Here is a 19,222-nt window from a genome sequence, read left to right on the forward strand (position 1 = left end):
TGTACGGAGTTTGTTCATTCTCACGGTGACCACGTGGGTTTTCTCCGAGATCTTCGCCTGTTTTCGCGATTGTGGCCCTGAACCTGATTTCCCCAGCATAACCTCATATATTTTCCAATTTTCTTTCCCCGCAGAATTATACTTCAATATGATAATTTAATTATTGTCCACAAATAATATGACGGAGGTTTCGATAGACAGGCAATACCACCCAGGGGGCATATTTCTTCTAACTTTGAGATCATTGAAGAGAGAAAATATTCAGTGAAGCCAACCAAAATAATTTTACTCTATTAAAGCCAATGCTTTTTAATTCTGTTTTATTTTTGTTGCAGGATGTCACAACTATGCAATTCTGTGCCAATAAACTGGACAAGAAAGATTTCTTTGGAAAATCAGATCCCTTCATGGTCTTTTATCGAAGCAACGAAGACGGAACGTAAGTATTATTTTTAGTTTGTGGAATTTAACAAACATTTTTTTAAAAAGTCGACTATAAAAAGGTGAATAGTGTTTTGTGGCTTTGTAGCTGTTTCTGGCTGTAGCTTTCTGTAATGTATGTGGTAATACTGGGGTTCGCTGGTTGGTCCACACAACCAAGGGCAGGCTGGAGGCCCCACAGCAGCCTGGGCCTCAACTGGAACGGGCGTCGTTCATAAGACCTGGGGCACAGACTAGACTCTGGAAATGGCAGCATAACATGGCGTCGCTTGTATGCGGGCTCAGTAGACTAGTTCTGTGCAATTTGGTAATCGGGGATGTGCTTAGGTATGACAATGCTGGGATGTTTGTAAAAAAAGAATTTCACTGTGTGCTTGCATTTTGACAATAAAAACACCATTGAACCATTTCAAATAGGATTTGTTGTGTCAGGATTTGATGTTAATATGGGAGGGAATATGAACAATTTGCTGGATCCAGGTATAATGTGGCTCTGTGCGATCCTACCACAGATGTTGCAATAGCTCTTTGGAGATGTTGCCATCCCTTTGCAGTCATCCACCTGCCACTGGGTGAAACATTGCCCGTAACTTGCCAAGTCCTATAGGAGCAGCCATTATAATCCTTGTGCAAGATGCCAGCAAAGGCAGAAACATTAAAGCAAGCAACATCACTCTAATGGGAGGCATATTTCATTGGTCGCAGAGGCATCTCAAGTCACACAGAAATGAAACAGAGGTGTAGATTAATTCCAAAATATGCAAATGTTAGGCCTGTACCATGGATCTATCTTGTACTGAGAAGTTAATAGTTTAGTTTATTATTGTCACGTGTACTGAGGTACAGTGAAAAGCTTTTTTTTGTTGCCTGCTATCCAGTCAGCGTAAAGTCGATACATGATTACAATCTGGCCATCCACCATGCACAGATACAGGATAAAGGGAATCATGTTTAGGATTTACAAAACATCCAGTAGAGACTGATAAAAGATAGTCCGAGGGTCTCCAATGAAGTAGATAATAGCTCAAGGCCACTCTCTAGATGGGGATAGTATGGTTCACTTGATAACAGCTGGGAAGAAACTGTGCCTGAATCTGAAAGCGTGCGTTTTCACACTTCTGTACCTCTTGCCTGAAGGGAGACGGAAGAAGAGGGAGTGACCAGGTGAAATTGGTCCTTGTTTACGCTGGTGGCCTTGTTGAGGCAGCATGAAGTGTAGATGGAGTCAATGGAAGGGACGTTGGTTTGTGTGATAGTCTGTACTACATCCACAATTCTCTGCAATTTCTTGCGTTATTGGATGGAGCTGTTCCCAAACCAAGCTGTGATGCATCCCGATAAAATGCTTTTTATGGCGCATCTGTAGAAGTTGTCGAGAATAGTTGGGGAAATGTTGAAATTCCTAAGCCTTCTCAGGAAGTAGAGGCATTGATGTGCTTTCTTGGCAAAGCAAAGCAAGCCACAAATTATTCATGATTAAATCCATCATTGTGTCCTAAGAAACAGGTATTTTCTGTTGTAGTTGCTTCCAAAGCAAAACCTTAACTGTTTGAAAGTAAAAGTCACATCTATACTTTGGTTCTTGAAAGCACTTGCTGTATACTAAATAAACATTTTCAGGGGAATTACACAAATTTAACATCTAACTTGATCTTTCATTAGCATTAAGCTAGGGTTGTTTCCTGTGTGGTTGAGGGGAGACCTGTTAGAGCTACATAAAATGATGAGAGGCATAGATAGGGTAGACAGTCAGAAACTTTTTATTCAGGGTGGAAATGTCAAAGACGCCAGGGTTTAAGGTGTGAGGGGCAAAGTTTACAGGAGATGTGTGGGACAAGTTTGTTTTACACAGAGATGATGGCCAGGGGTGGTGGTGAAGGCAGATAAATTAGTGGTGTTTGAGAGGCTTTGAGGCAGACATGTGGATATGCAGGGAATGGAGGGATGAGGATCACATGCGGACACAGGAGATTAGTTTAAATTGGCATTAAGTCCAGCATGGACATTGTGGGCAGAAGGGCCTGTCTCTGTGCTGTACTTATCTATGTTCTATTGTGGAATGGAGGGATAATTATTACATGCAGGCAAGCAAGATTAATTTATCTTGGCATCATGTTTGTTACTATATTTTTCGATGTTCTATTTCCAAACTAGATCATGAAATTCAATCCGTGTATAGCAAAGTATCTTGAAAATGCATTATTTTCAAGAAAATGCATTATTTTCACGAACATGTTTCAAAGTCCTGATAATTTTGATATAACGCCTTTCAAACTTTTCCACAATAAATTGTGCCTTTGACGATCCATATTTCACTAATATTTGTGTTTGCAGCTTCACGATTTGCCACAAAACAGAAGTGGTGAAGAATACGTTGAATCCCGTCTGGCAACAGTTTTGTATTCCTGTCCGGGCTCTTTGCAATGGTGACTATGACAGGTAGGTGCACAGGCACGGAGGCCGCAGAAGGTGTAATGAAGTGGGCAATGAGTTACGCATGTCCCTCGGTAGCACAGTTGATAAAAGAAGCTGCAATCTTTCATTGAATTGTGATCCGGTGAGGGGAGTACCATTCTGCACATTGAGCTCGGTGGCACTGTGGCCATCTGTCAATGTATTCCAGACCTGCAACTACTCAACTCAGCGTAGAATAACCAGACCAAAACAAACAAAAGTGCTGGAGGAGCTCAGCAGGCCAGGTGCTGAAGACTTGGAAGGCACAGTGGCACAGCGGTAGAGCTGATGCCTCACAGAGCCAGAGACCTGGGTTCGATCCTGACCTAGGGTGGTGTCTGTGTAAAGTCGTGCGATCTCTCTGTGACCATGTGAGTTTTCTCCGGGTGCTCCGGCTTCCTCTCACGTTCCAAAGACATGCAGGTTTGTAGATTAATTGGCTTCAGTAAAATTGTAAATTGTCCCGAGTGTGCAGGATAGTGCGAGTGTACGGGGTAATCGCTGGTTGGCGTGGACTCAGTGGGCTGAAGGGTCTGTTTCTGCACTGTATCTCTAAAGTCTAATATCACCCCTCCACTTGCCTATCCCTGCCTTGCAATCCCTCCCAGCCGCACAGATTAAATGTTCAATACTCGTAGCGTAACCCATTGCATCAGGTTGTCGTTCCGTTTCAGGATACAGCGTAGAAACAGGCCTGTCGGCCCATGAAGTACATGCCGATTAACAATCCACCCCGTACACTAGTTCTATCCGACACTCCAGGGACAATTTACAGGTCAATTAATTTACAAATCTGCACATTTGTGGGGGAATGTGGGTGGAAACCGGAGCATCTGGAAAAACCATTCGGGGAGAACGTGCAAACTCCATACAGTCAGCACCCGTAGTCGGGATTGAACGCGGTTCTCTGGCACTGCGAGGCAGCAACTCTACCGCTGTGCCACTGTGTCACCCGTAATGAAAGAATATTTAGCCCGTGTTCCTGTCACAAATTTCCATTTCCTTGCTGCTGAGATCAAGGTAGACAGAGACAAATAGCGCGGACTGCTGCAAATGAATTAGTAGTTGATTTCACAAGTGCTGAGGGGGAAAAAAGCCACGTAGAATTTCTGGAGAAGCAAATTTCAGTTAATTGACTATTTTTACCAATTTTACAGAAAGCAATTAACTGAGTTGTGCATTGCATCATTTACCATCGTGCATTAATCTCATCTTCCGACAGCGGCAGCTTAAAATTCAGAGCTGGGAGCGTGAAATTGTTTCCATTTTTCAATCTTTACCTCTATTTGGTGCATTGCCACCAAGGGAAAGATTTTGATAATGAGATTGCCATCTATTGCTCGGAATTGATCACTTTGTCTGAATATTTGCAAACAGATTTTGCATTCATTCTTTCAACAGAAAAAGACAGAGGCTTTCTGCAGCCAATAATGGAAGAACGCACTTTCACCACTCGGCAATCTTGTTACTTCCAGACAAATATTCATAAGTAATATTGATGAGAAATATTATGTATAAATGGAAATCAAGTAACGTGAGCATTTGTACTAATAGGTTTATAAACAGCAAGCTTCCCTCTCACCGTAATTGCTATTGAGTTTAGCAAATCTACTTGTTCTGCATGATAGATCAACAGAATTTTAACCGGTGTGATTTTTATTCCCAGCGGTATTAATTGCATACAATCTTGAGGACTCACACTGATGAAGAAAGGTTTGCATGTGGCAATTGGTATCAGACAGGATATCAGGATGGTATCATGATAGCTGGACAGGATCATGCATAATATCAGCTTGGTAAAGGTCCACCACTGATTTTCCTGCACCTTTGGTCCTAGAGCCTGTCTGGATAATCCGTTTTGCCGGACTAACAGAGGTGACATCCTCAGAGAGGAGTCCAACGGTACCAGAACGGTCCGCTTAGGCTGCCAAGGAGCCGAGATACCGACCCGGAAATTCGGCCTCGGAAGTCGGCTATGGGAACGGATCTGTCTGCCCCGGCCTGGTTCGGAATTCCAGAGCCCTGGCTGCAGGGCGCAAATTTGACCCGTGGAAGTCCTGATGAGGTCGAGATCGGCCGCCTCTCCCGGCCTCGGCGCAACATTTTCAGGGGGACTTCCTGGGGTGGGGGTGGGATTTCAAGCGCTCGTGTCATTTTGTCCGGATTAAAGCAGGTGCCAGACCACCAGTCGCTGGTTAATTGTTGGTGGACCTGTGTCAGATATGATAGCAGGATATATTGTACATGATATAAGGTTCAGACATGATATCTGCATGGTATCAGTATCCTGAAGACATCCATGTCAACATCACGCAACCTTGTCTATTAAATCCATTAGATTGTTGCCCTGGTTTCTTGGAAGCCAAATCTCTCTTTCTGACTCTCACTTCAAATTGCTGTCTGAATGGGTTTCCTCCAGGTGCTCCGGCTTCCTCCCATGTCCCAAAGACATGCAGGTTGGCAAGTTAATAAGCCCCAGTGTGTAGGTGAGAGGCAGAATCTGAAGGCAATGGATTGCTGGAGTCAACAGATAACAAACACACAGTAAAAGGAGTTTGCCAACAGGTGATCTTTTGTCCCCTGTCTCTCAGTCTGAAGAAGGATCTCAGCCCGAAACATCATTCTTCAGAAATGCTGCCTGACCTGCTGAGTTACTCCGGTATTTTGTGTCTACGGTGCAAACCAGCATCTGCTGTACCTTCCTACACATTATGTGCGCTCCACTACAAAATTTCCTCAAGGTATGCCTACTTTGAAGAAGTTCTCCTCCTCTCCCTGACTGGAGTCCAGCAAAATCATCTCTCATTCCACTGTACCTTTCCATGCCTCTAGATTCCCTTTCCCCTGACTCTCGGACTGAACAAGGGTCTCGACCCGAAATTACACTTATTCTTTTTTCTCCAAAGATGCTGCCTGACCCGCTGAGTTACTCCAGCTTGTTATGTCTATCTCAGGTGTTCAGGAGCCTGATGGTTGTTGGGAAGAAGCTGTTCTTGAACCTGGAGGTCACGGTTGTCAGGCTCCTATATCTTCATCCCGATGGCAGAAGTGAAATGAGAGCGTGGCTAGGATGGTGTGGGTCCCTGCTGATGCTCACGCTTTTTGAGGCAGCGCCTCCTGTGCATCCCTTCAATGGTGGGGAGGTCACTCCTCACGATGGGCCAGGCAGTGCCATCCACTCTCTGTGGACTCCTTCAAATTGTTGAACCAAGCGAGGATTCAACCAGTCAAAATGTTCTCCACCTGCAGAATCCTTCAATATATTCTCATTCAGATACTTGTCACTTCCAACTGAATGGGTGAAAAAGTGCAAGAATTACAAATATTTGGAATCTGAAATAAAAATTTAGAATTCTGCATCTGCAAAAGGAAACAAGTGATTGAAGATCTCACTTTTACTCATTGAAATTAGAATTTTACATCGCATTCACTTGGTTAGAAATGGCTGAACAACTAAAATCACTTTTGATTTTACTACAAATATTGAAATTATAGTTTATTTTTCCGTATCTATTTTCCTTTCATTTTCCTTTTGCCCTTGTGTTATTTTAATGTTTTGCCATGAAGAATAAACATTCATTCCTGCAAAGTAACATTTTAACCGTTGTATGCGCATTGCTTTCTGTTTGATTTACTTTTAGTTTTGATTAGAGGTACAATGTGGGAACAGGCCGTTCGGCCCAGTGAGTCCATGCTGACCATTGATCACTTGTTTACACTAGTTCTACGTTATCCCACTTTCTCATCCACTCCCTATACACTAGCAGCAATTTACAGAGGGACAATCTATCCTACAAACCCGCACGTCTTTGGTATGTGGGAGGAAAACCGGAGCACCCGGAGGGAACCCACGCAGTCACGGAGAGAGCATGCAAACTCCACACAGACGGCACCCGAGCTCAGGATTGAACCCAGTTCTCTGGCACTATGAGGCAGCAGCTCTACTAGATGCGCCACTGTGCCGCCCCCTCATTTCTACAATGACCGCTTTGAAATACTCCTGCATTTGATTATTTGTATATTCCTGTATTTATCCACAATACACACTGGGATAGAACTCAACATAAACAGCAATTACTTTGTGTAGTGTGTGCCTGTTATGGGGAGTTGTTAATCAACCTTAGATTGGTTGGTGATAATGTTTCAGTCATTTAGTCCCAGAGTCATGCACCACAGAAAAGAGCTCTCGGGTCCATCATCCTCGAGTACCCATCTCTTCTAATCCTATTTTCTAGCACTTGGCTGTAGCTTCTAAGCGTTGCCCAGTCACGACAAACATTGTAAGTCTTTCACTCTGCCCACGCACACAGGCACTGGATTCTGACGTCCAAATTTATTCTCAACCCTGGAGACACACGGAACTGCAGATGCTGGAATCTTGAGCCAAAAGAGAATGAAGGGGGACCCTGCAGGGGGGGGGGCCTTTGTGAATGAAGGGGGGACCCTGCGGAAGGGCCCAGCAGCAGGGGCATTGAGAATGAAGGGCGGGTGGGGGGGGAGGGACGGCCTTTGCGAACGAACCTGGCTGGTTTGTCGCTGTGAGCAGAAGGTAAAACTGTTCAATGAACTTGTTGCAACTTTGGCGTGGAAACGTGACGACGCTTGGCTGCCTCGGTGAGGTCTGCTGTATGATTTTACCGGGTTGTATGCAAAACAAAGCATTTCACTGAACCCGGGTACATGGGACTAAAACGTACATTGGATCATTGAATTGAACTGCTAGAGGAACTCAGCAGGTCAGGCAGCATCTGTAGAGGGAATGGACAGGTGAATAGATGAGAGAAAGGGTTCTGACCTGAAATATCACCTGCCCTCTAGAACCTCCACACATGCTGCTTGACTCTAGCACTTTGTTACTTCCTCTTCTCAACTCTATCATCAATAGTTGTGGCGAGTTGTGGGAGTTAGATGTGGCCCTTGTGGCTGAAGGGATCAGGGGGTATGGAGAGAAAGCAGGTACAGGATACTGAGTTGGATGATCAGCCATGATCATATTGAATGGCGGTGCAGGCTCGAAGGGCCGAATGGCCTACTACTACACCTATTTTCTATGTTTCTATTTGACTTTATCTTGAATCTCTGACTTGGTCATCGACTCCCAACCCAGGAGATATCATTCCTGCGCCTAATCTGTCAAACCCCACAGGTATTTTGTACCTCTCGATGATATCATCTCTTAGTCTACCATCTCCAATATAGTACAATACAGCCCATTTACAAACTCTCCCCTCATGAAATAAACCACTCCCCCTCTGCCCCATCCTAGGATTCAGTCCGTTGAATCTACTCTGCAGTCCTTTTATCACAACCAGAGTGCAGTGGCCCATCACACAAACCAACCTCCCTTTTAATGTTACTTCTCTCACCTTAAAGCTGTGGCCTCCAATCATTGATATTTCCATTCTGGGAAAAAATGTTCTGACTGTCTACCCAATCTGTGCCTCTCATAATTTTATATACTTCTGTCCGATCAAGAGTTAAGATAGGTCCTGACCTGAAACTTCGCCTATCCATGTTTTCCAGAGATGCTGCCTGACCAGCTGAGTTACTCCAGCACTTTCTACCCTTCCTTGTAAAGCAGCATCTGCAGTTCCTTGGTTCGACAAGGAACCATGGATCTGGTTCACAAAAAGGAAGGGTCTCGATCCAAAACTTCATCTATTTATTTTCTGCAGAGTTGCTGCTGGACCCGTTAATGTTACTCCAGCATTTTATGTCTATCTTCAATAAAAAAGAGACACAGAGTGCAGGAGTGACTCGCTTTCAGCCTGTAGGAGGTCCCGACTTGAAACGTCACCGTTCTCCGGAGATGCTGCCCGCTGGGTCACACCTGCACTTTGTATCTTTGTTCCTAAACCAGCGCCTGCAGTTCCTTGTGTCTAGATATTGACCATAATGTTGCATGTCTGAATTATAATTTTGATTCACGATTATTCCCTGCTGTCTGAGCAGAGAAATTGTCAGTCGAGAGAAAAGACCTAATTCCCATTGTTGCTGCATGCTTCCTCACCATTGTGATTGGCAGCCCAGATGCTCAGAAGTAATTGAATGCAAGTACACATGGTGCTCCATAATTTATTATCGTGCACACGTCTTCCCATTTATTTTTCAATTTCCTTCCAGGTGCATTCTATCGGAAAAAAAACCTGAAATCCTTTTACTGTCACCTCAAAAACAACCAGCCTGGAGTATCTGTAAGATCGGACAGACAAAAGTAGAAACAAGGAACTGCAGATGCTGGTTTATACAAAAGATAGTGCTGGTAGATAAGCTAGCCAAACCTTCAGGAGATTTCACAGTGGAGCAGACTAAAGCAACTTTGTGTCCGACCTGCTGAGTTTCTCCAGCACTTTGTGTTTCAGGGGGGTATGCCTACTTTGAATTAGAGTCATAGAATGATACAGTGTGCAAACAGGCCCTATGGCCCAACTTGCCCACACCGGCCAACAGGTCCCAGCTACCTGTGCTTGGTCCATATCCCTCCAAACCTGTCCTATCCATGTACCTGTCTAACTGTTTCTTAAATGTTGGGATAGTCCCAGCCTCAACTACCTCCTCTGGCAGCTTGTTCCATACACCCTCCACCCTTTGTGTGAAAATGTTACCTCTCAGATTCCTATTAAATCTTTTCCCCTTTCACCTTGAACCTTTGTCCTCTGGTCCTCGATTCCCCTACTCTGGGCAAGAGATTCTGTGCAACTACCCGATCTATTCCTCCCATGATTTTATACACAAAAGGATATTTTATACACAAAATTTTATACACAAATGAGCGAATTAGTTCTCTAAGGATCCTGACCTAAACTATCCCCCATCCATTTTCTCCACAGATGCTGCCTGACCCGCTGAGTTACTCCTGCACTTTGTGTCAAGACTGTTTTATTGTCATATGTCCCAGATAAAATAATGAAATTCTCCTGTCTAAGATTGGGCTGTTTGTTTTTAAACCTACTAAAAATGGCTTCAAGATTGTGGATTTGAAGCATACATTATGCCCACAAATGGAACTGTTTAAATCAGTTATATTTTACAGTGCTGTTCATCATAAAAAATGTGACGGATATGACTGAATGCAATGGCCAATCTGGAAAAAGAAGAGGGAAAAATAAATTAAATTCTCTAAAAGATTGCGACAAACATATTTTTCCCCATAGTAGAGATGTTCATCTATGTGAAACATCAATCAAAGTTGCAAAAAATTAAGTTTTATGATCAGTTTTCCAGAAATTTTAAAGTAGACTCTTACTGAAGAATCACCCTTTAATGAATCATGCTGGAAGCAGGCCCTACACTAAAACTATCCCAGTCAAAATAATCTTGATGCATTGCTTCTATTATGAGTTTGCAGATCTGCTTCTGTGGCTAGCACGCAAATAGTCCCTTGTGTTGGACGCCATCTTGGAACATCTTGGAGCAGCAATATTCAGAACTCAATGTGAGCGAGGTAGGGTGTGACAACACTTCCCGTTAAGGTCCTCTACTCTGCCCGCCACAGGCAAACATAGAAACATAGAAAATAGGTGCAGGAGTTGGGCATTCGGCCCTTCGAGCCCTTCAAAATGATCATGGCTGATCATCCAAAATCAGTATCCCATTCCTGCTTTCTCCCCATATCCCTTGTTTTCATTAATCCTAAGAGCTCTATCTAACACTCCCTTGAATACATCCCGTGAATTGGCCCCCACTGCCTTCTGTGGCAGAGAATTCCACAGATTCACAACTCCCTGGGTGAAAAAGTTTTTTTCTAATCTCAGTCAAAATGGCCTGCCCCTTATTCTTAAACTGTGACTCCTAGTTCTGGACTCCCCCAACATTGGGAACATTTTTCCTGCATCTAGCCAGTCCAATCCCAAATGAACCACAGCCAAATCCATTTAAGGGTAATTGGACTACTTAACCCAATCCTACGACCGACCCCGTATGAAGAAGATCGATACAAAAACTTAGTCAGTAACTGTAGTAACTTAGTCAGATGCATCGCTGCAGAAAAGGAATGAGTGACATTTCGGGTCAAGATCTTCAGATTGTGAGTCGGGAAAAGGAAGCGAGAGATATATAGACAGTGATATAGAGATAGTTATGCTGTAGAGTGAGAGAGGATGTTGTAGAACTCTCGTCAGAGAGAGGAGGAGAACTTCTTCATAGTAGGCATAGTTTGAAGAGGATATATAAAGATGGTGATATTAAGAGAGAGAGATATAGAGTGAGAAAGGTTGTTGCACCCTGGAGTCGAGAGTGGAAGCTGTGGGGATGATTCCAGAGACCCTCGTATGTGTCTCCAGCAGATGAATGCATTGTACTGTGTGTGCCAGTGTATTCATTGTTGATCTGGCGAAGCCACGAAGGGTACACTTAAGAAGGAAATTAGCCTGGGCAAAAAGAACCGATACGATATCTCTGGCTGCTAAGATAGAGAGGATTCCACAAGTACCTTCAGGGCAAAAGGGTAGCAAGGGAGAGAGTGGGTCCCATTTTGGAATTGGTGCAGTCATCTGTTGTCATTCATGCTGCTAAATGCCTCTAACCGGGTTCAATCCTGACTACCAGTGCTGTCCATGCAGCATTTGGATTTTTTCCCCGTGACCGCGTGGGTTTCCTCTGGGTTCTCCGGTTTCCTCCCACACTCCAAAGACGTGCAGGTTTGTAGGTTGATTGGCTTCAGTAAGTTGTAAAATTGTCCCTAGTGTGTGTAGGTTAGCGTATGGGGTGATCGCTGTACGGCGCAGACTCGGTGGGCCGGAGAGCCTGCTTCCACGCTGTATCTCTAAAGTCTAAAGTTTGAAAGAGTGGAGCAATTGTAATGACCAACTGCAGGTCCAGAGAGTAGATCTGATTCACGCAACATAATGTCGACAGTTTCAGTGACTGAAAAAAAACTCCAATTCACATTAATCAAAGCAAGCTCCCCTTTCCAGAATCCTACGCCTGTCCCACTTAGGAGACCTAAACAGCAACCTCTGGTGACCTTGCCCGACACCCAAAAAAAAATCGAGGTCTAGGTGACCTGCAACCTCCTACCACCTCCCACGCATATGTTGAAAACCTTCCTCAACTAGGAAGAAAACCTCCTTCAACCTCCCTTCACTACCTTCGACTAGCGTCGCAACCGGCTTCGACTAGACTTGCAACAAAAAAATTATCGATTTTTAAAACGGCAACCTATTTTTAGTCGAAGCTGGTTTTAATCATGATGAAAAAATAACAGCAACCTAGATGAAGCCTCGACCACGCGGAAACCACTTTCAACCATTAGGGAGAGTGACCAAAACCTCCAGTGACCTCATGGAAACCTTGGGTGGCGGGCAAGGTCACCAGAGGTTGCTGTTTAAGTCTCCTAAGTGGGACAGGCCTGTAACTCGACCAGGTAATCTTCATGAGTACGGGTGCCTGAGGTTATCGCGAGAAGGCAGGAGAATGGGGTTTGGTGGGAGAGGTAGATCAGCCATGATTGAATGGCAGAGTATTCGATGGGCCGAATGGCCTAATACTACTCCTATCTCTTATGATCTTATGAGTACCGATCTTATCTCCAGTTTGATACTGAGCATTCACTTGTTGCTTTCTTTTCCTTACAGAACGATCAAGGTAGAGGTGTACGACTGGGACAGAGATGGCAGGTAGGCTTTGGCCAAATACCTATTTGTAATGAGCAAAATAAAAAGTCTAATCCACCAGAATGCCATTACATATTTTGCTGATCAGCTATGCAGCAAATGAAGCCAGGATCTGTTGCAATTGCATTCAGATTGGCATATTGCGAGCTCTTCAAAGATCGGATACCATCTGGTAGTTCAGCTTTAATGTCAGACATCAATGCGATTACCAGGGATTCTACTGTGTGTATCTCGGTAACGCATGTTTGCAGATTAACTCGTGCAGTGTTAACTGTAACCCACGGTATCATCGCCTGCATCATTGCCAGGACTGATCACTTGCTTGTACAGAAGCTCCAGTAAATAAAAATTCAGCATAACCACTTGACCATTAATATAGTCCTGAGAACTCTATTCTCCACTCTGTATCTTTATCTTTGCTCTACCTGTTGTGCTTGAGTCTGGATTTAGTTTTGGCTTTAGAGGTAGAACGGGGTAAACGGGCCATTCAGCCCACCGAGTCCGTGTCGTCCAGCGATCCCCGTACACCAGTTCTATCCTACACACCAGGGACAATGTACAGAAGTCAACTAATCTACAAACCCATACATCTTTGAGATGCGGAGGAAACTCACACGGGTTGCGGGGAGAATGTACAGATTCTGTACAGACAGCATACGTAGTCAGGGTCGAACCCTGGTCTTTGGTGCTGTAAGGCAATAGCTCCACCGCTGCGCCACTGTGCCACTTGATTGTATTTATGTATCGTATTATCTGATCTGATCGGATAATAATTCAATAATAAATCTAAACAATGGACTTTCACCAGTGCATCAATGTCGGAAGCCTTCTGTGTTAAACATGGTATCTTCAACAAAAGTCAAAACATATGATGAATAATGTCACATTTTCCACGGCTATTGGGCTTTTTTTTTTAATGCAGTCATATTTTACACTTTCTCGTAAATGTTGCCAAATCACCCTCTTCAGTGAGGTGATTAATTCCAGCCCTTTACAGAATTTGCCTCTGAATCTGACTGATACAACCATAAAAGCAAAGCACCTGTGTCCTCCTCCACCCAATCAATGGGATTTTTTACAGACTTTTGTCTCAAGTGTGAATCTTGAGTAGAGTCCTAAACAGAAATGGAGTTAAAGAGGTTTAACTTTAGGTTTCCGTTTATTACTATTGTTTCTTTAATTATCCTTTTACATAGGATAGGGAAATTGAGAACCAGAGGACATAGGTTTAAGATGAGGGGGGAAAGATTTAGTAGGAACCCGAGGGGCAATTTTTACACAGTGGCTGGTGGGTGTATGGAACGAGCTGCTGGGGGAGGTAGTAGAGGCAGGTGCTATGACAACATTGAAGAAACATTTAGACAGGTACATGGATAGGGTAGGTTTAGAGGGATATGGACCAAATGCAGGCAGGTGGGACTTGTATAGATGGGACATGTTGGGCGGTGTAGGCAAGTTGGGCCAAAGGGCCTGTTCCCACCCACTCTGTGTGACGCTATGACTCTGTGATTTATGGTCTTATAACTTGGTTCTTGGTTTCTTGGCCCTCCAAAATATTCCAAATGGAATTTAAACTGGAGGTGGTGAAGGGAGGGCTTAAGCCAGAAAGGGTTATTGGGAAGAAAGAGCTACTTTAAATTTAGTTGCATCTGGTTGGGTAACTATAGTTGGGTGGAGATTATTCCATGCTTTAGTTGTGCGGGGGAAGAACGAATTGCTGTATACATCTGTCTTTGTACCTGGGATCACAAATTGGATCGAATGCCCTCGTCTGCTCCTAATTGGTTTGGGGTTGGTGTAGGTCTTGTAGTCTATGTCGAGCTGAACATTTAACATTTTGTAAAAACAGGTCAAACGGTGAGCTTCACGTCTGTCTTGGAGAGGGTTCCATCCCAGAGAATTCAGAAGTTTGGTGACACTTGCTTCTCTCTCATAGGTGTTAGTAACAAATCGAGCTGCCTGTCTTTGGACACGTTCGATGGAAGAAATGGTTTTATTTGTGTATGGGTCCCATGCTGCAACTGCGTAGTCCAAATGAGGTCTAACGAGGGTGAAGTATAGCTTCTTCTCCTTGACAAAACAAAAAATGTCCTAAACAGGTCTTCTGAAATGTTTGGTGATGTTTCAGGTTCAGAAACAATAATGTTTCTAATATGAAAGAATTGAAAATAAATGATAACCATCACAACTATAGACCATTTTGACACGTTTCCTTCAATCTCTGTGTGACAGATGGAGGATCCTTTATCTAGTGCCCACCACCATCATCCATCAGTTGCCATCATTCCCAGGTTGAGGTGAAATCACCATGTTCCCCTTTAGGCGAAGAAATATTGCAGAACGCTGTTTCAATTTTCTTCACAGACGGAGTAATTTTCTTCACGATTTTGACAAGCAATAACATTGGTGGCTTTGTCCTGCCGAGGAATTGAGGGCAAGCTGGTCAAACGAATTATGATGCTTATGTTTTACTGTTGTGTTTTGTGTCTTACTGTTCCATCATCTTGACAGCCACACTAGAGTGGAGCAGGTTGCAGAGTGCGGGCATTTAAATAATCGGTATCCCTTTAACTATATATTTAAGTTCATCTTGCGACACTCGATGGGAGGTTGAGCGTCCTGTTAAATTCTGATAAAAGAGTTAGTTTTTATGAAATGTGTTTAGTTTAGTTTAGAGATGAAGCATGGGAACAGGCCCTTTGACCCACCGAGTCCACGCCGACAATTGATCACCCCTTTTTACTGCACTTTATAACATTTATTCAATTTATCATGTGCACTGTGGATGGCTTTGATTGTAACCACTGTCTTCCCACTGACTGGGTTAGCACCCAACAAAAGCTTTTCACTGTACCTCTGTACATGTGACAATAAACTGAACTCAAACTCACTAGTTCTACATTATCCCACTTTTTCATCCACTTCCTACATATTCGGGGCAATTTACAGTTAACCTACAAACCCGCACGTCTTTGGGATGTGGGTGGAAACCGGATCACCCGGCCAAACCTCGGGTGGTTACAGGGAGAACGTGCAAACTACACAAGGACAGCACCCAAAGTCAGGATTGAACCTGAGTCTCTGGCACTGTGAGGCAGCAAGCTCTGCCACAGTTCCAAGAACACAGAAAGAGGAGGTGAACACCACAGGACTTGTGGTGGAGGTGGGATGGAGAATCAAGTGTTAAATTAAATCAGACAGGTTCACTTACTTGTGAATGGTCTGACTGATGCATGGGCTCTGCGCTTGATATCATTACATTGTATTGTTTGAACGCTATCACCAACTTCACATTGTGTGGAACTGCGGATAAAACCTCCAGACTGTGGCATTGAAGAGTTTGGCCCAGTGTTACCATTGGTGCCTGAATGAACGGAATCAGTTAGAAAAAGAGATGAGTAAATTCAATCCAGTTATTTAACTTGATATAAGTTTGTCAAGTTTTGAGAGGCATCGATAGAGTAGACAGCCAGATCTTTTTTAGATGGTGGAAATGTCAAAGACTGGAGGGCATGGCTTTAAGGTGAGAGAGGTAATGTTTAAAGAAGATATATGGAGCAAATTATTTTACACAGAGGGTGGTGGGTACCTGGAAAATGCCAGGGGTGGAGGTGGAGACAGATGCGTTTAAGTGGTGTTTTAAGAGACTTTTAGATAGGCACATGGTTAAGCAGGGAATGAAAAGATAAGGATCACATGCAGGCAGGTGAGATTAGACTGAAGAAGGGTCTAGACTAAACGTCACCCATTCCTGCTCTCCAGAGATGCTGCCTGTCCCGCTGAGTTATTCCAGCATTTTGTGTCTATCTTCAGTTTAAACCAGCATCTGCAGTTCCTTCCTACACAAGATTATTTTAACTTGGTATTGTATTTGGCATAAACATTGTGGCCTGAAGGGGATTATCCTGTGCTGTACTGGTCTATGTTCTATGAACATGCAACATTTGACCTTTGCGATGTCTGTAAGATAGTCACATTGGCGGAGGTGGCTTCTAAAAATGCCGCAGACTATCAGCTGGCATAAAACAACGGTGTTGATGCAGCGTATGGGTTGTGTAACTGCAGCAAAGGCAGAAGCTCTGACGTTAGACCGCAACTTACTGGAAACATGAGGCAGATGAGAAAAGCTATCGAGAGTTGTGCCAGTTTTGAGTGACTGCGAAAAGGAGGAACGCATAGCATCAGTGTAGAACACAAGCCCCAAGGTCGCAAGCAGAGCAATGGCAGCCAGATCTGTTATCAGTGCAAGGGGAACAGATCATGAGCAGAGCTTATATAGTATTGATACAGATAAGTAAATTGGAGAGAGAATTATAAAATGCAAGACTGACGATGAACAGACAATCAGAGGAGGTGTCTGTGCCAATGATCAATGTAGAAGGTTGACACTGTGTTTAGTTCAGCCAAGTCTTAGGAAGGAAAGGCTTAAGCTAGTTTAGAGATACAGCATAGAAACAGGCCCTTCTCAGAGAGTCCACGCCGACCATCGATTATCCCGCTTTCTCATTCACTCGCTATACACTAGGGACAATTTACAGTGGGTCAATTAACGTACAAACCCTCACGTCTTTGGGATGTAGGAGGAAACTGGAGACCCGAAGAAAACCCGCGCGGTCACAGGGAGATCATGGAAATTCCACACACACACAGACAGATAGCACCCGAGGTCAGGATCGAACCCGGGTCTCTGGCACTGTGAGCTTTACCAGCTGCATCACTGCAACTTACATTAGCAAGGGGGGTGAAGCAAGTGCATGAAGAAGGGATTCGGCCCGAAACGTTGCCTATTTCCTTCGCTCCATAGATGCTGCTGCACCCGCTGAGTTTCTCCAGCATTTTTGTGTACCATATATTTTGACACTCTGTCTGAAGAAGGGTTTCAACCCGAAACATCACCCATTCCTTTTCTCTAGAGTGAGATTACTGGTTTACTATTGTCAAGTGGCAATGATCTAGTGGCGGATGTTCGTGGGAATATTCCAGTTAGTTTGTCCAAGAGTATGTTTTAGTGTTTCTCTGTATGTCTTGTGTGGGGATTTGCGGTGGGGGAATAGGGGGGAAACCGTTTTCAGGCACCTACCTCGACGGAGAGGCGACTTTCTTCCTTGTCGCTTCTTCACCCCCCTCCTTGCGGCCTTGCAGCTGGTTTGGTGCGGCCTTTCCCAGAGTCGGGCCCAGAGCTTCAGCGGCGGCACAGCCGGGACTTTAGCATCACGGTCCCCCTTGCCGGGGCCCGCCGGAGAAGTGCTCAGACCGCTGGCCTGCGGCCTACAACATCTTGGAGCCTCGGTCTGTAGAGCGGACTTTACTTTACCATCGTGGAGCAGGCGATCCCTCGCCGGGGGTCGCCGGGGGTCGCTGGAGAAGAGTTCCGACTGCTGGCCTGTGGCCCACAAAATCTGGAAGCCGCGGTCTCCGGTAACGACGTGGCTGATTTGGGAGCTCCGGGTGTGCTCGACCTGTCCCGACATTGGCGTTCCAACCGTCCAGACCAGAGGGCTTGAACATCGGCTGTCCGTAGCGGCGACTACGGAGGGTCAGGGCCCCAACCACGGGTGAACAAGGGAGGAGGAGGAGGACTGTCTGAACTGTATTGCCTTCCACCACAGGGAAGAATGCTGTGCTGGATGTCTGTGTTAAATTATGTTGTGTATTTGTCCTTCTTTAATTGTAAATGGTAAATTACATTTCACTGCACCTCATGGCGTATGTGACAAATAAATTTGAACTTGATCTTGAAGTGTACTGAGATTCAGCGAAAAGCTTTTGGTTGCATTCTATCCATTCAAATTATACTATATGCGAGTACATTCAAACCATACACAAGTATAACAGGTAGTGCAAAGAAAAATATACCAGAGTACAGAATATAGTGTTAGAATGTAGCATTGTGTTACAGAGAAAGTGTCCAAGGCCTGCAAGGAGGTAGGTTGGAAGATTGGGGCTACACCCTAGCTTATGGGAGGACCGTTCAGTAATGTGATAATAGCGGGGAAGAAGCGGTTCCTGAATCTGGTGATACACGCGTTCAAGCTTTCGGATCTTCTGCCCGATGGGAGCGAAGAGAAGAAGGACTGAGCGGGGTGGGACATCTTTGATTATGTTGGCTGCTTTCCCGAGGCAGGATGAAGTGTAGGTGGAGTCGATGGTGGGGAGTCTGGTCTGTATGTTGGACTGGGCTACATCTACAACCCTCTGCAATTTCTTGTGGTCTTGGACAGAACTGTTCTCAAACCAAGCAGTGCTGCAACCCAACAGCAAGCTTCCACGGTGAATCTGTCGAGGTTGGGAAGAGTTTCTTTCGTCTCCTGAGAAGGTAGAGGCGTTGTGTGCTTTTTTTGGTCGTAGTTTCCATGTGTTTGGTCCAGGACAGATTGTTGGTGATATTACATTTGCACCTTCTTAAGTACGGAGGAGATTAATATTTCAGATTATCAGGACAGGGTTTTTGAAGAACGAACAACTAATAACTGAATGAAGACAGATAGCCAACAGGCTGGGATTCCCTTGGTCAAGGTGAACATTCTTTTTCTCCAGCAACTAGGGAATTTTTCCAGCCTTGTCAACACTATTCCCTCCATAGGGCCGCAACTGACATGTCGAAGAAAACTCTGATCCAAGTTTAGTACAACTTAATCCTTTTTAACACTTGAGTAACTTAAGCATGCATGCAAACCATTGACTTCTAATAACTTCTCATTACTATTTCAACT

At 44.4% G+C, this 19,222-nt stretch overlaps 1 protein-coding gene across 2 annotated transcripts in view; it reads left to right on the forward strand.

Annotated features, from left to right (window-relative positions):
• Window positions 1-19,222, forward strand: part of LOC129708696 (copine-8-like) — a 268,617-nt gene that overhangs the window by 136,551 nt on the left and 112,844 nt on the right. For both annotated transcript variants that reach the window (XM_055654624.1, XM_055654623.1), the window contains exons 8-10: window positions 336-439; window positions 2,776-2,880; window positions 12,471-12,512. In XM_055654624.1, the coding sequence (XP_055510599.1) occupies window positions 336-439; window positions 2,776-2,880; window positions 12,471-12,512 (251 nt within the window). The remainder of the gene's footprint in view (window positions 1-335; window positions 440-2,775; window positions 2,881-12,470; window positions 12,513-19,222) is intronic.

This window comes from Leucoraja erinacea, chromosome 24 (genome assembly GCF_028641065.1).
Source record: "Leucoraja erinacea ecotype New England chromosome 24, Leri_hhj_1, whole genome shotgun sequence".
Taxonomy (NCBI): Eukaryota; Metazoa; Chordata; class Chondrichthyes; order Rajiformes; family Rajidae; genus Leucoraja; species Leucoraja erinaceus.